Source organism: Hydractinia symbiolongicarpus, chromosome 1 (assembly GCF_029227915.1).
Source record: "Hydractinia symbiolongicarpus strain clone_291-10 chromosome 1, HSymV2.1, whole genome shotgun sequence".
Taxonomy (NCBI): Eukaryota; Metazoa; Cnidaria; class Hydrozoa; order Anthoathecata; family Hydractiniidae; genus Hydractinia; species Hydractinia symbiolongicarpus.
Window position 1 is genome coordinate 10724208 of NC_079875.1, and position 15605 is coordinate 10739812.

The 15605-nt window shown below is 33.7% G+C and overlaps 2 protein-coding genes across 2 annotated transcripts; both read left to right on the forward strand.

Annotated features, from left to right (window-relative positions):
* The first annotated feature begins 856 nt into the window (after positions 1-856).
* On the forward strand, positions 857-2799 carry LOC130637973 (uncharacterized). The gene is made up of 4 exons (XM_057446966.1): positions 857-1021; positions 1295-1835; positions 2102-2217; positions 2403-2799. The coding sequence occupies exons 2-4, from the start codon at positions 1298-1300 to the stop codon at positions 2646-2648; spliced, it is 900 nt and encodes a 299-aa protein (XP_057302949.1). The 5' UTR covers positions 857-1021; positions 1295-1297; the 3' UTR covers positions 2649-2799.
* A 5163-nt stretch (positions 2800-7962) lies between these two features.
* On the forward strand, positions 7963-11087 carry LOC130637989 (uncharacterized). Its single transcript, XM_057446968.1, has 4 exons — positions 7963-8354; positions 8431-8788; positions 9983-10101; positions 10754-11087. The coding sequence occupies exons 1-4, from the start codon at positions 8352-8354 to the stop codon at positions 10997-10999; spliced, it is 726 nt and encodes a 241-aa protein (XP_057302951.1). The 5' UTR covers positions 7963-8351; the 3' UTR covers positions 11000-11087.
* The last annotated feature ends 4518 nt before the right edge of the window (positions 11088-15605 follow it).

The window sequence follows — 15605 nt, forward strand, 5'->3', positions numbered from 1 at the left end:
ATCTATGCACGAAGATTTACTTGCTTCTGCTGTAGAAACCAAAGTTCTACCATCACACGCGGAAATAATCTTGGCAGCAAACTGAAGCAATTACATGAATTGAAAGATACATGACATAAACATTACGTGAGAGTACATTCTTTTAACCAGAATAAATGCATTGAAATCCTACTTGTCAATTATCTATCGTATCGCATGTATTGCAGCTTTACCAACTATTTTTTTTGTCCAGCAAACTTGCGATGAACCAACTGATAAAATGATGTCTTTACGGAATACAGAAACAACAGCTTTAAACTGGACTTGGTAAGACGGGCTGTTGCCTTTGTTTTTATTTAAACCGACCAAAGTTGCGATAAAGTTTTATAAAAAGGCTATTATGCTTACTAGAGCGCTTAAGTAGTCCATATGGCTGTTCGCCACCGTTTTACCTGTTATCAGTTCTCAACAAATTGTCATTTACAGTTAATTTTTTAACTTCGCAAAAAATTATTCAATAAAATAAAAAAAGCTGTTTACTTAATATTTTGCTACGACGGAGTATTTAGGTCTTTGATTAGGGCCTAAGAAGATTATGAAATTGATTACACTGAAGTAATCTGAGTATAAAAGCTTTTTGAAGGAGATCTTATTTTATCCGATTAAAATATATATTTGTACTCTCCGTCTGATGTTTTGATTATGTGCTACCGTTCTTAAAATGTGTTTCTAAATGTTCCCTTAGTAACTGAATTAAGTCAATAATCTGTACACTGCTTGAAAGAGAATGTAGGAAGTATAATAGCTAAAACTTAATTTTGTTGGTAATTTGTAAACTGCTTGAAAGAGAAACTAGGAAGCGTAAAAGATTGATTTCATTGGTAATTACTGAATCGTGAATATTATTCTTATAAACGCTATAAAAAGCGCTCTATGGAGTCAATTCCTTTACTAGGTGTTGGTCATTTAAGAAGCAATTTGTATATCTTGTGACAGAACTACCAATAGCGTGAAGATTTGAAGTCTACACATTAGTATTAAGGTAACTGATGTAATAAACGAACAATCATTTTGATTTTTACTAGGTTGACTGATCTAAATTAAATCTGCATTTTATTTTCTAAAGCGTTGCAAAGTTTAGGATAAATCGTGAGGGATTTGAAAGCACGACTTCTAGCTTGCAATACTTGGAAATCTAAAGTCCAGGTGTATAAATTTACTTAGTCAAAAACTCACATATGAACCGTTGTTCCTATAACTTCTCTTCAATATAGTTTTCTTGAGTAATTTTGAAATGCAACTTTTATTTTTACAGAGGATGAAGAAGCTAATATTAGTGTGTGTTTTACTCACACATTTGGTGTTAGCGTTTTCCTACAAATCTGATGATAAGAAAGTGTTGAGAGAATTGGCGCATGATATAGCTGGAGAGGATCACGAAAATTCTGAAAGTTACCAAGAGGAAAAAGATCTTCCTGAGGAAAATTCCGATGAGATAGATGATGCTTTTGATGATGTTATCGAACAGGATGAACAGAAGGGGAAGTTGAAAAACGAACCGTTGCCTTTCGGAAGGCGACGAAGACGTTGGATTCGCAGACGACGTTCTTTCCGTAGAAGACGTTCGTTTCTTAGAAGACGTTCGTTTCTCAGAAGACGTTCGTTTCTCAGAAGACGTTCGTTTCTTAGAAGACGTTCTTTTCTCAGAAGACGTTCGTTTCTCAGAAGACGTTCGTTTCTCAGAAGACGTTCGTTCCTCAGAAGGCGTTCGTTTCTCAGGAGACGATTACTTCGCAGAAGAGGAAGCTGGTTGACAAGAAGGAGACGTTGCTCCCATGCTTTAACAAGACGAAGAAGTAGGTCGTAAAAATATTTTGAATTATTTAACACACCTTAAAAACTGAGAAACTTCAATCTTGTTCGTGTTATCAAAGTGTGAAAATTGTGGACTTTTTTTATTAATCGCGCACCTTTTTTGAACCTGTCTTAGAAATGCTTAAGTTTTGACCAATCCTAGTCACTGCGTTCAACCATTGTGACCATATCATGAGCAATTCGTTTAGGGTCCTTTCTGCAGACGTACAGTATCTTTATTAAAAGGTTTGTTTTTTGTTTGTTTTAGCGGCTAATTGCTACACGAAAAGTAACGGATGTGGTGGAAAGGGATCTAATGTGCCAATTCCTTACAAGAGTACATTTAGAGAGTCATGTAATAAACATGATATTTGTTACTACTGCGTAAGTAGAAGTGGAATATTTATCTTCTTATACCAGTAATACACATAATGTATTATAGTTTTGAGTACATATAGCTATTTTGATTCTTTATTTTCTTTCATTTTAAATCTTTATTTCAACATTATTTGACTGTTGACAATGTTTGGGGTAAAATTTTAATAGCAATCAATCTCTTTATTTCTTAGGGACAAACGCAAGGCTGGAGCAGACGTTCTTGCGACAGTAGGATGTACAGCGACTTTAAAAAAGTATGTGGCTGTAAATATAAAGGCTTTAAAGCGTTTGGAAAAATACCTTGCAAAACGGCAGCATGGGGTATGTACAGAGCTGTTAGAGCATTTGGAAACAAATACTATCAAAAGCAAAGTCCAGCTTGGTGTAGAAATCCATGCGTTGTTGGAAGAGGAAGTCCAAATCTTCCATTGAAATAACTTTTGTGTGTTGCATTTTTGATGTGGAATAGTTTGTAGAAAGTTAATATGTTTGCATTTTATAACTTCTTAAAACGCACCATTTTATTTAACTTTTATAACTTGAGGATGAAGTTTCAGACTGGAATAGAGACAATATATGTCTTGGCTATTTATTTTTCACTACACATTTTATTCAAGGCTTCAACATGATCTAATGTGACCTTTAGTCCATTTAGAGGATTACATAATTTGCACGGCTAATGTTTACATTTTGCACGTGTTTTTTAAAGAATTTCAAATTCTGATAAGTGAAGTTAAAATTCTTTTTTCTGATTGTTAACAGTAGACCTATTGATCTAAACTTCAAATTCTTTTAAAGCTCATTATCATTAAATAAACAAATTAATGAGGTTATTCATCAAATAGTTTAAGGAATTTCGACCTTTATTTACAACATACCCCAACCAAAGTCATCAGGGCAATTGTGATCTCCGTTATTAAGGTCAGAGTAATCAAGACCTTCGAAGGAAGTCATTGACTAATGACTCTTTAATTATACAGCTAGAGCAATGCAAGTTAAAGCAAATATTGTTTCGCTGTTGTGCGGACGGTGTCAAACATTAGTGAAATTACGTAAAAACAATGACTTAATACCACCAAGTTTCAAGACAATTCCAAATGGTGAAATTGAAAATATAATTCCTGATAATAGGCTAACAATCGCGATACAAAGCTCTCTCTTGCACGCATACTTTGATTTTCTAGTTTAATTCACGAGAAAAAGTTAATATCTTATCGTCCTGATAATTTTAGATAAACATATTTACTGGTTTGCGTTATTTTAATGTTTTTTGTAAGTCAGTGAAGCAGTTGAGTTAACAGCATGGTTATTTTGTGAATTGTTAATGTGCTGAAAAAAGGTATACTTTTCCATAGGGTGACTCTCCACGATTGAGAAAGTCTGCATATCCCGTTATCATAAATCGTTTTCTCAGAACTTTTTTTTAAATTTGATGTTAGTGTTCTAAATCATTTTAACTAACATCTTCAAAGCTATTATGTTTATTCTGTTTAATAATAGCTGTATTCCGTCTGTCTTTTTGTGCGCGAGAAACACGTCGTGTTGTGGAAACACGAAATGCCATACATAAAGGACGGGCGACCCCGTGGATTTTTTCACGGGTCACCGACTAGTGATTTCAAAAGAGCAGATCTTTTAATAGCGCAATTTCCACCTCAATAAGCTATATTTCCCATTAGCAAAATAATTCATTGTTCTAGTTCAGGGGCGGCGCCAATAGAGGGCTGGGGATGCTTTAACCCCCCCCCCCCCTTCCTCGCCCCATTTTTTTGCTAAGTAATAATTTTTTTAATTTCTGCCAATAAGTGTCTCTTTCACTGCGTAAAAATTGATGTTATCCATGCAGAAAACCTGCAGGCTATCTCACTGAATAATGCAATTTTTTAGTCTGAGGTTCAAGGTACAGCCGTTTTACGTGTTTTAGGACTCTAAAAATGCGTTTGTTTGCTGGAGCTTTGACCCTAGACCCTACCAGGTGGCTTGCAGCGCACTCTGGACCTCAACTGTTTCGTCAACTTACTTCACCACTAGATTGTCATTCAAATCTTAAAATTTCACACTATGCCTAAGCCCCCTCACTTTGGAAATTGTGGCGTTGCTCTGTAGTTCTTTTTGGAATCACCTCTCCCTAAATTTTTCTCGATGTACCGCAGCTTTTTAATTTTTAAAAGATGTGATATACTAAACGCTTGCTTAAAGCTAGATTTATACAGTAAAGAAGCAAATATCAAAATAGACATGATCGGAGGCTGGAGTTAAAAATTTGAATATCACATATGTCGTAAACAAAAAACGAGGGAGGTGGAGAGGTCAAAATCAATTATAAAGCGTCTTTAATGAACAAACAGACTTTAATTAGGAATGGGTATTGCAACGTAATATAACTTGAAATATATATACGATAAGAAGTTTAAGAAATAAATTCTGAGCAAGCTATTTATAAATGTAAAGCATCTTTTAAGCTGCTTTGAAAAGTTGCCTGTGGATAAAGGTTATGTTAAATATAAATAAAACCTGCTTGTGAGTGAGGTTATAATTTCTGAGTTTATATTTGACTTATTAGATCTGGTTTGTCTTGTGGTTTACTCGCGCATGTCTGCCATTTTGTTATTTTTTCAGGGGAATGGATAAAGAGCATTGCTTATTATAAAACATTCCCTAGAAAGAACGGTCATATTTTGCTTTGCCCATAAGTACCGCAAATTACCTTTAAAAGTTGGTTTCCGTCTCGCGTTAGATCACGTTAACTCTTTTGCGCTATTTTCTCACCTCAAAGTTAATTATATTGAGTACTTTGGGAGATGACGTACGGCGTATTACTGATTTTTTTCAATGCTTTGCTGGGGAGTATTTGCTTTAGTTCTCTCATTGTGCGGAAAAATGTCCCCGTTATTATTAATTAAAGTCCCCCGACTTTAATTAATAATAATTCGACCCGCTGTCGAAACGGCGTAGTATCATTTTTCATAAAAACTTTATCACAGCTTCGGTTAACACAAAAATACTGGAAACAGCCTGCTGTTAGCCCTCCCCAGTTCGAAATCTTACTTAGCAATTTTATTTTCCGGAATAGGTTTTTATAACAGCAATAAAAGGTGTACCTACCTAATTGCATTTGGCATAATAATTATTAAGGATTTTGTTGCAGCCAAACTGCATTTGGCTACCCTCACATCCAAGAGTCAGAGGTACTAAGAGCTGGCTAGATAGCCACAACCCAAAATACAAATTAATAATAATACACCGAACTGATTGAAAAACTACTAAAGAACAGAATTAAATATATGTAGCTATAGCTAGCTAGCTGCTTTGAAATCTACGTTTGTAGCTGCTCAAAATCTTAAAATTGATTAGTTTAAGAATTATAAGTGGCTAGAAAACGTGATGAAATACTCATCTTAACATGTGAAAACACACAAAAAATAAATAATGCTACTGACACAAAGTATTCAGAGAAGAATAGGATCAAAAGGAGACCTACAAAACATTATCACTTCCAAATCAAAACTGATTGGTCTATTACGCGTGATCGGTCAAGACAAAGCCGACAAAACACGGGGTCGGCTGCATGGCCGTGATAATATTCCGTATGTCTCGCTACTAGCGATGTCATGTTGCGCAAAGACAGACAGAATATGGTTATTACTATAAAGATTTTTTTTTAATTAATTAATTAGGAAAAGACGTAAGAAAAATATGAAATTAGAAAAATGAGTTCAAGTTTGTAAACACTGCTTTTATGAAACCTAAACTGTTTAAACTCCTTGTAAGCAAATACAAATCTAGCTACAATAAATTTAAGATCTTAAAAAAAAGATAAGAAACGACCGCTGTAGCTTGGTGAAACTGGCAAACCAGCTGAACATAAAATAGTGACGCAAAATAATTTGTAAAATTTGTAAAAATAAAAGGTATTTGTACCTTTTATACCGTTCAACAGGGCAGTTCTGTTATCAGCACTCAAAAAACTAATAATTTACGTACCGTTACACTAAACTGGTACCCTTCCAAGCGTTACTAGTGGCGGTAGTAAAAACGGTGACAATAAAAACTCCCATTTTAAATTTCTATGGCTAAAGCCGTAGAACAATTAACGCTGTTTTAATTCAACATCGATGAGGACATTACATTATGGATTTTCACGAGGTTTAAAAGGAGAAGATCAAAAGGAAAAAACAAAACGGTCGAGATTTTAGAACCGTAATTTCTTGTAAAACGAGAGCAATATGGAGAAAATAACCATCTTCTAGAAGAATTATTATATAATCTTTTAAATATAAAACTTTTCTTTGCCCGCCGTTGTGACAAAACTGTTTGTAGAAATGGCTTTTGCACACATAAGATGCTCAACTTTTTATTTATACAAAAGTGTTTTCGCGCTAATTGACCTTAAAAAATCAAAATAATTTGATATTTAACCGCCCGCTTATCGGAGTTAAAACAGGTGCGCTAATTAGTCATCGACGTTTCGATTAGGCGTTAAAAAAATTAACTTCAATTAGCTCATCTGCTTAACGCAAATTAACGCTAGATGGAAACCAAGCTTATGAGAGTGGGGTAGATTTAACTAACTGTTTGATGGCTTCTATTGATTCGTTCAAAAACAATGTTAGTTAAATGCTCTTTATGTTATTTCCAAATTTTATAGTATATTTCGCGAAAATTTTTACGGTAACTTTATATTTTGTAATATAAAGTTACCGTGAAATTATAATTTTTGTTCTTGTTATTAGTTTGCTAGTTCTAGATTTTGTCTTCACTTTATATTCAAAAAACTCATCTGTAATCTTTACCAAAAATGATCTGATTCCAAGTGAGTTATAACTTTTTTTTGGCCAAAAAACCTGTTCCTTAGTACCTCTTAGTCAAAATGAAGCAACAGCGATATTTCGTTTAATTTAACAAATAGTTCGTCCAAAAACCATGTTTGTTATAACAGGGCTCTGCATTTTGCACAGATTGCGCACTTAAGAGTGACCGAACAGGTTTTCTTGTCTAAACTTTCCTTTAATCCAAGCATGAATACTAATCATTAAGGATGAGGAAGTACCAAAAAAATGGTACATATATTACAAAAAAAGACATCAACAAAAAATTAAACGTTATGAACAAAACTAACTGCAGTCTAATTGCTACTCATTGATTTGTAAGAGTGCAGATTATGAATTTTGTTCATATCCAGGGTGATTTTTTACCCAGACTACGCGAGGCGTTCTTACAAAAAATAGTTCTATTTTGTGTTCCATTTTCAAGTCAAATCGTTACAAAACAAACACTATTTCATACCACGAAAAAATTGCCCGCCTAAAGTCCGCTAACTGCCAGCAGCATGTGAGTACTATTTCAGAGTGCATCTTTTAGAATTTGAGTAGAATGATATCGATAAATTTGATTGGCTTATGGAATTTCTCCAGTCAGTGTAGACCCATCAATCAAACGAAACTTTCTTCTGTTCCAGTGAAATAATTCATCTAATGGAGGTTAACACATCACTAATCATATGTATTTCATTTATCACTCCCATTTACATGTCATGTTATTATTAGAAGGTTGATGTTCTCATGTTTTCGTCTTAACATCTTTACAGCTTGTGGCAACAAGTTGACGGTGTGTTTGTTAATGCAGAAAGACTAGCACTGAAATCCACGTTACTGTGGAAAGTTTATTATTTCTTGAACATGATAGTTTAGTAGGTGACGTTTCGGGAGATCCTTCTCCCATCATCCCATCACTGAAATCCACCATCATCATTTCTTATAAACAGATATAAAGAAGACAGCCTTGAAAATTCTTGTTATTATGATTAGTCTTTACAGATCCTGCAACCATAAGTAAATCAGCTGACAAAGTGGTCTGCAAATAAACACGGCTTAAAATTTTAGAAACTGAAACCTTACTCCTATATCTTAAACTATCATTTAATCTCCATAGCAGCGTACTAAATCAATAATATGACACTGTCTGAAAGGAAAGTAGGACAATACAAAGAGGTTGATAAGGAAGTCTCGTTGGTGAGAATGTAAAACTAATGAGGCATACGAAGTATTTAGGTGAAGCTTATAAAGACTGTCTCATGTAAATGGTTTTTAAGAAGAATTTGGCACTGGAGAAGCAATCGATTCAACATTCTGAGTAAAAGAATGGTAAGGAACAAACAAAAATTGATCAAATTTCTTTACGAGGTAAATTAGTTGTATATCTTGTTTTTTTGTTTTTTAGATAATGAAGAAGTTGATATTTCTGTTTGCTATACTAGCACATTTGGAGTTAGCGTTTTCTTACAAAACAAAGAACAAAGCAATGTTAAAAAAACTGGCGCATGAAATAGCCGGCAACGATGCTGAATCTTTTGCAACTAACCAAGATGCAAAAGATTTCACAGAGAACGAATTTAACGAAATAGATGATATTTCTGTTGATGTTCCGGAAGATAAACAAGAGATCGAAATTATGAATGAGGAGATAAAGAATGAACCATTATTTTTTGGAAGACGAAGACGGAGACGATCGTCCCGGAGAAGAAGAAGTTGGTGGACAAGAAGGAGACGTTGCTCTCATGCTTTAACAAGACGAAGAAGTAAGTGACCAAATTTATATGGATAACATCTCCAAAACAACAGCCATCGTCTGTCTGTGTGTCTGCCTGTTACGTAAACACAAAATGCGATATCTAAAGAGTAGGCGAGCCCGTGAATTTCCCCCGTGTTGTGACTAGTATCTTTAATAATAGCCGCATTCCGTCTTTCTGTTTGTGCGCGAGAAAAAAGTCGTCTTACGGAAACACGAACTGTGATATATAAAGGACTGGATTAATTCACAAGCTACTGACTAGTTCTACATAATAATACAGTACTTCCGTGTGTTTGTCTGTTTGTGACTTTTGCAAGAAGAATTTAATATGTCTTATTTTTTTATCTGAAAGATTAGCTTTTCCTTGACGTCAGAACATCACTTAGACGTCGGTAACTTAATTGTCATTAGTTATACTGGTACAATGCGGCATTAATTTTGAGGCCAAATAACTTGGAATTGGCTGGAAATAACGTCTTCTTTCGTGTAAGCAACAATATGTTTTCCAAGACTAAAATTAGGTACATTTCTAAAAGCTGCATCAACAAACTCTTTATAGAAATAATATATCATTAAAAAGGAATTTAAACCTCAATGTTTTCTTAATCATTCACCAAAAGCACATGGTCTTATACATTAACTGCGTTTATGTTCCAAGCATATACATTAAGCAAAAATAACATCAAGCTATACATTAACTTCGTCTAGTCATAAAAGATTCATTAAATATTCATTTTGCAATAACGAGTAGGAACAAAAATGCGAGAGTGGGCGTTGTGAATTTAAATTTGTATAATATTGGTGTTAATTGGTTAAGAGTAGGTTTTATTTTTGTTAAAAAGTAACCGTATTTGTGTTGCTTTTTTTACACTCCGTCGCTTTTGATTTTTTATCCTACGTTAGACCATTCTTAGGATGGGCTAACAGCCACTGAGTGCTCTTTCTCATTTCCAATTCCACGTATTTTCTTCGACCCTGGTAATACACTTAAATTTAATTTTTTTATTGCAAAAAATCAGGTGAACATATCAACATACTTTGCGATAGGCCTGAAGGTATAGAATATCCAAGTAATGAACGATTAAGGTGGATTAAGGAGGGCATTGTATTTTCTTAAAAAGTTGGATTAAGGAGGACATAGTATTTTCTTAAAAAGGTTCACCTAGTAGCCAAACTAATTATGTCCTCTTTCCTTATTTAGCTGGAAGGTGTCACAAGGATAAGACTAATGGCTGTGGCGGAAAAGGATCGAAACTTCGTTTTCCGTACCAAAAAACTTTTAAAGAATCTTGTAACAAACATGACATATGTTATTATTGCGTAAGTAAAGCAGACTTTATGTAAACACCTTCTCCCCTGCCATCAGTACCTAATGTGAACTTACAGTTATATCATTAGAAAGCCTATAATTCATAGAATATTTAATTTGAAGAAATTTTATTAAAATTTTAAGCAGGGAAAAAATGAAAGAATAGCAAGCAATATTTTTTTCTTTCTCTTTAAAAAAAATTTAACTTCCTACGAAGTTTAAATCAAGATACATTAAAAAGGAATTTTACTTCTTATACACCCTTCCTTTTTACGTTTAAGCTACAAGCCTTTATATAAATTTTAATGTTCTGGAAAACTAAGATCTTTTATTGGGATGAGTTTTAAATACCTGTACCTTTTAAGCTGAAGAGTTAGGAACTCGAAAAAGTACTCCATTTATTTTAAAGTCTTCCCCAGTTCATTATCCTATGACAAAAATAAAACTATCCGATAGAAAATCTATCTGGCTTTTAGAAAATAAATACTTTTAAATACTTACATTTCGCAGTTTTGCAAATATAGAAAGTATTTTTAACACGGGTATTAGACGTCTTAGGTATTACTTTCCTGCAAACTTTCATCATTAAGTCACACAAAATTAGCTTGGTAAGTAGCAAAATCTTCATAAGACATATAGCACCATATTTCCTTATTTGATTAGGGACAAGCACGAGGTTGGACGAGAAGTTCATGTGATAAAAGCATGTACAACGGCTTTAAAAAAATATGTAGTTGCAAATACAAAGACTGGAAAGCGGCTGGAAAAATACCCTGTAACGCCGCTGCATGGGTCATGTACAAAGCGGTGAGAATATTCGGAAGCAAGTACTATCAAAAGAAAAGTCCTTCTTGGTGTCACGATTCATGCGTTGTTGGCACAGGAAGTCCAAAGCTTCCACTAAAATGATTTATAGTTTTATTTTCTGTGTAAAACCTTTTGTGAAAGTATGTATTTGGTTTAAATAAATTTGCCAAAGCACTGATGGTACACTGATGATGATGCTTCTACTGATTTTTACTCATCACATAAATCTATTGAAGAAGAACTACTTTGCTCATCACTAACATACTGCCAAGCAGTGAGCGGGATTTGATCCGCGGTCCCCAGAACTGGGAGCCGCAGACGAACTCACTACACTACATGCGGCAATATGTTAGCGATGAACTCAGATAGTCTATCCGGATAGTGTGTATACATATAGGTAAATATTTATCATAGCACATCCGTATTTCATTTTCAACAGCTGATTATAGGCGCAGGCGGAAAAAAATTATGTTTTTTTCTGGTAACAAACATACACAAAAACTGAAGACTTTGGCCCAGCACACACGCAATTAGTTCAAATGCCGATTATACTCGCCACCAAAACCTACGGGAAATAAAAATTTCTCCTAAAACAAAGTGAAGTCAAATGAAACTATTATAGAAAACGCTATTTGCTCGACGTTGTATAAGCGCTTTTCCGAAATATTTTTTTTTTACAAATAATGCAATAGCTCTTCTTGTGTTGTCAATATTGCTTAACTTTTTAATAACCTCTAACGTTTTATTAGAAATAGACCGGTAAATTAACTTTTAAAAATTTTAATTTTTCAGCTTCAAAGAATATAAAGTAATTAAATGAAAATCACTGTGTCATACTTCTAAGATTCTAAAAACGGGGTCTTATTTAATATGGGGGCTGAGGGTTAGAAATACTCATAAACCCAATGAACAAGGTATTCTAATAAGAATAGGAAAACAATGGAAAATTTAATAAGCGTTAAAGAACCTAGACATATTTTTTCACAGAACAGTCGTTCAAACAAATAAATGCTAAAATTAGAAAAAATTGTAAAAAAGTTAGTTTTTCCTCGTTATTTGTAGTAATGTGAGTTTACAGTCTTGACTTTGTAATAAATATTTAGTTGTTTAAAAAATTTTTATTCTCAATTAAGACAAGTTACGCATTAGTCAATTGATCTCAATTGGACTTTCACTCCTCCAAGACGCATCTTTATCCTATTCAACACTTTGTTGTAATTTGATCATTTTCCAACATTTATTTCAAGTTTCTTGCCTCATCTACACCTGTGGGTAATCCACAATCTAATCTTCTTTCGATTATTTCAATTCGCTTGTGGAGAAGCTTTAGCAACATCTGGATTTGATCGAAATGCTGGCATACAACGATCATTTTGAGCTGTGCATTAAATTCGTTCAACGGTGAAAAAAAACAAACACTGTAGAGTGAGTCCCAGCTCAGATAATTATCATCGAAGGAAAACACCCAAGAAGGGCGCATATTTAACAATTTCACCAAACAACTTTAAAACAACACAGTATTTCTTTAGCAAGAGAAATATAATAATTAACTACCGAAACAATAAAAAAAGAAAGAAAAAAAAAAGAAGTAGCAAAACCAAAACTAAGCCAAAATAAAAGAAGACAAATTTTTTATGGCATCAAAGGCAAAGTTAAAAATATTGTAAATGTACTTACATGGGACGATTTGTAAACAAATATTAATATTCTCGTTTGCAAGTGCAACTAACGGTGTAATGATCGCATCTTGGGGTCCCGGTAATACATCTGGAATGTCTGTGCAATTGAGGACTTTCGTTATCTACTTTTAATTTATATCTTGCGACTTTCATATTTATGGCTTTTTGCATTTTTTCGCCAAAAAATCCCTTATATGATGAATTACGTCGAAAATCAGGATGTCATTTAGCCCAGTGATGTTTATTAAAAATGATGTAAATAGTTTTTACGAAAAGCTTCTCTTACATTTTAATCTTTTAATTTTTTACCGTCTATGCTTAATATTTTAATGGTCTTTAGTAAATGAGATCTCGAGACTTTTTTTGACCGACGAACGAAAGTGGTATTTTGGTTTAAATTGCGCTTTGGTGGTAATCACCGTCATTCGGCTAATATCTTGTCTTGCGATAAACACGACGTTTGAAATCTATATCGATTACTTACTGTTACCAAAACATTTCGTTTTTATGAGGCTAATAAATATTTCTCACAGGTTGGTATAGTGGTTTTTTAAGCAATAGAGATTTTTTAAATTAGCCTAATTTAATGTTTCATAAATTTGGTTTTAACCTAGAACAAAACTATATTTCAGAGGTTTATTTTTTCTCAAGTTATTTGTCGAGTACACCATTGTATGCGATAGAACGACTAAACTTGGTCAACAATTTTTAAGGTTTTTATGGTTACCAGTTGTTAGGCAAAACATAACATTTCAACACTTATAGCAAAACCAAGTAGCTGAATAATGTATGTCAATTCAAAGGCGTTTTCGGCAGTTTATGTTAGTTAAGCCTTGGTGAGTGGATTAAACATAAAAGATTTTTTAATGCTAAATCTCCTCCCACTGATGCGGAATATCTAGGACGAGAATAAGGCTAAAAAAATACATTAATGCTGGCAATTTGTGAAAAGAATAACTAAAAGACGAACCTTCAGTTAAAAAATCATTTGTGTTAGCTTGAAGTAATGATTGCAACAAAAATAGAGTGTACTTGCAACGAAAGTGTTAAGTACAGGTGCCTTGATCTTCAGGTCTTTGTTTCGCGCTGTCCCAGAGCTTTAATGGCAAAAGCACAATTTTCTTTTAAAATTCTTGGTTTGTGGATCGACTAAAAGAGTATGGCAGCATTATTTCTACCTTAAGTAAAGTCTTAAAGCTGAGAAGTTCACATGTCGCGATGTCTGCCTTGTAGGTACTTGTAATTAAATTTATATAGCAAAAGGTTATGTATGGATTAAATACAAGTATTGGTTAGAAAGATACTTAAAGTCGGTGAAAATAGTTGTTATGAGGGTCCATATACCGCTTTTTCTGCGACTTATTGAAAAAAACTGTGAGAATACATAATATGAAGCTAAAATTATCATAACCACTGCTTGCTGCCATATCGTAAGATAAATTATGTGTCTGAAACAGTTAAGAGACAATTCTTGAAATTTGGCCATTCTTCAAGTGAATACTTGTTAGGTTTTGAAACTATTATCTAGCTTAATTATTTAGCTAATACACGAACTACCACTGCAGCGGTTTTTCCTATTATGTAATATCCCACCCTTGTCTGACACTGAGACGCGAAAGTAAAAGTTGACATTACCAAGATCTTGTCTGCAATAGTAATAGGTTTAAAATGGTGTGTCCGGAGGTAAATTTGAGATAACAGTCAAATGTTTGACAAAACATAAATCTTTGAAAGTTCTAATAATTTCTTAAGTTGTTTACTTCTTTTCATGGTACCTCTTGATATGCAAAGGGTGTCCAGCCGCGATTGTACAAAAAAATTTAAAACACACAATCTATACATACGCTTCTACAGCATTTAAAGAATGCTGTAATAAATACCTTATGTAGACCTGGTAACGTAAGGGCAGGAGAATTTAGATAAAAGACAGGGAGAATTTCCTGGCCACCATAAAGGCATTTTTTTCACTTAAGCGAATGTAGTCGAATCGATCGAATCGGTCGAATGCGTTTTTATAAAAATTGGTTTCCACTTAAATTCGACCATAGTATTCATTCAAATTTATTTCAAAACAATAACACAAATATAAAAATGATACTGCGCATGTACTTAAAAGTTCATGACATATAAATGCAATAAACAAAAATATTTTCGCCCAATTCTTTCAAAATTTCTCAGCCATTTACCTCTAAACTCTTAGCTTTGTGGGACTTTCTTTGGAACTTTTTGGGGAAGTGTCCCAAATACTGAAATCCGCGAAATTATCGTACTAATATTATCTCAAATTCCTCAACATTCATCTGCAAATAATCCCTCTTTGGTAATGCATTTTCATCTTTTAACGGTTGCTCGTATTAAATAGTGTCTTAATGTTGCTGCATCAAATATGTAATTAAATTTTCGTTTGTTTAGAATGTTTCAGGCATTTTTCCCTTTTGCCCGCTTCCCAGTGTAGTGTATTTCTTCGTCGATTTGTTCAATCATGTGGGTATGAATCAATCTCATAGTGAAAACCCGCCTTAATTTCCCTTGTCATAAGAAAAATGATTCTGTCTTATGAAAGTTTATAATCAAGCTTGAATTAATAATGGTCGACAATATTTCTTATTATCATGCACCTCAGGCAGGAGCGTCTGGCGGAATGGATACTCGTGCAGTCGTTAGCCAAGGGTCAAATATCTCAGCAGATATCCAATATTAAATATCTGCTAGAGATTTTCGGCAGTTTCTCCGGCACTTAATACTTCCTATATATTACGAAATATAAAAAGTTCGTTTATAAAATTATATGCAAGTCAATCAGATGGAGCGTTAAAACTAATTTAGAATAAAACAATTATTAAACAAAGGATGCATTATATCACACTCCATCTTTTATTGTTCTGCGTAGTAGTACACAAAAGATAAGCAATCAGATGGAGAGCTGAAAATAACTGAAGCGCGAATGTTTTAAAACAACAAGAAACAAGACAGCGAAAAAGACAAAAATTATGAAAGGGACAACTCTAAGAATTCATCAGTCGTACGCC

Coding starts and splice junctions, on each gene's coding strand:
- LOC130637973 (XM_057446966.1), top strand. CDS start 1,298: ATGAAGAAGCTAATATTAGTGTGTGTTTTACTCACACATTTGGTGTTA. Junction 1,836..2,101: donor TGCTTTAACAAGACGAAGAA/GTAGGTCGTAAA, acceptor TGTTTGTTTTAG/CGGCTAATTGCTACACGAAA. Junction 2,218..2,402: donor ATGATATTTGTTACTACTGC/GTAAGTAGAAGT, acceptor TTTATTTCTTAG/GGACAAACGCAAGGCTGGAG.
- LOC130637989 (XM_057446968.1), top strand. Junction 8,789..9,982: donor TGCTTTAACAAGACGAAGAA/GTAAGTGACCAA, acceptor TTCCTTATTTAG/CTGGAAGGTGTCACAAGGAT. Junction 10,102..10,753: donor ATGACATATGTTATTATTGC/GTAAGTAAAGCA, acceptor TTATTTGATTAG/GGACAAGCACGAGGTTGGAC.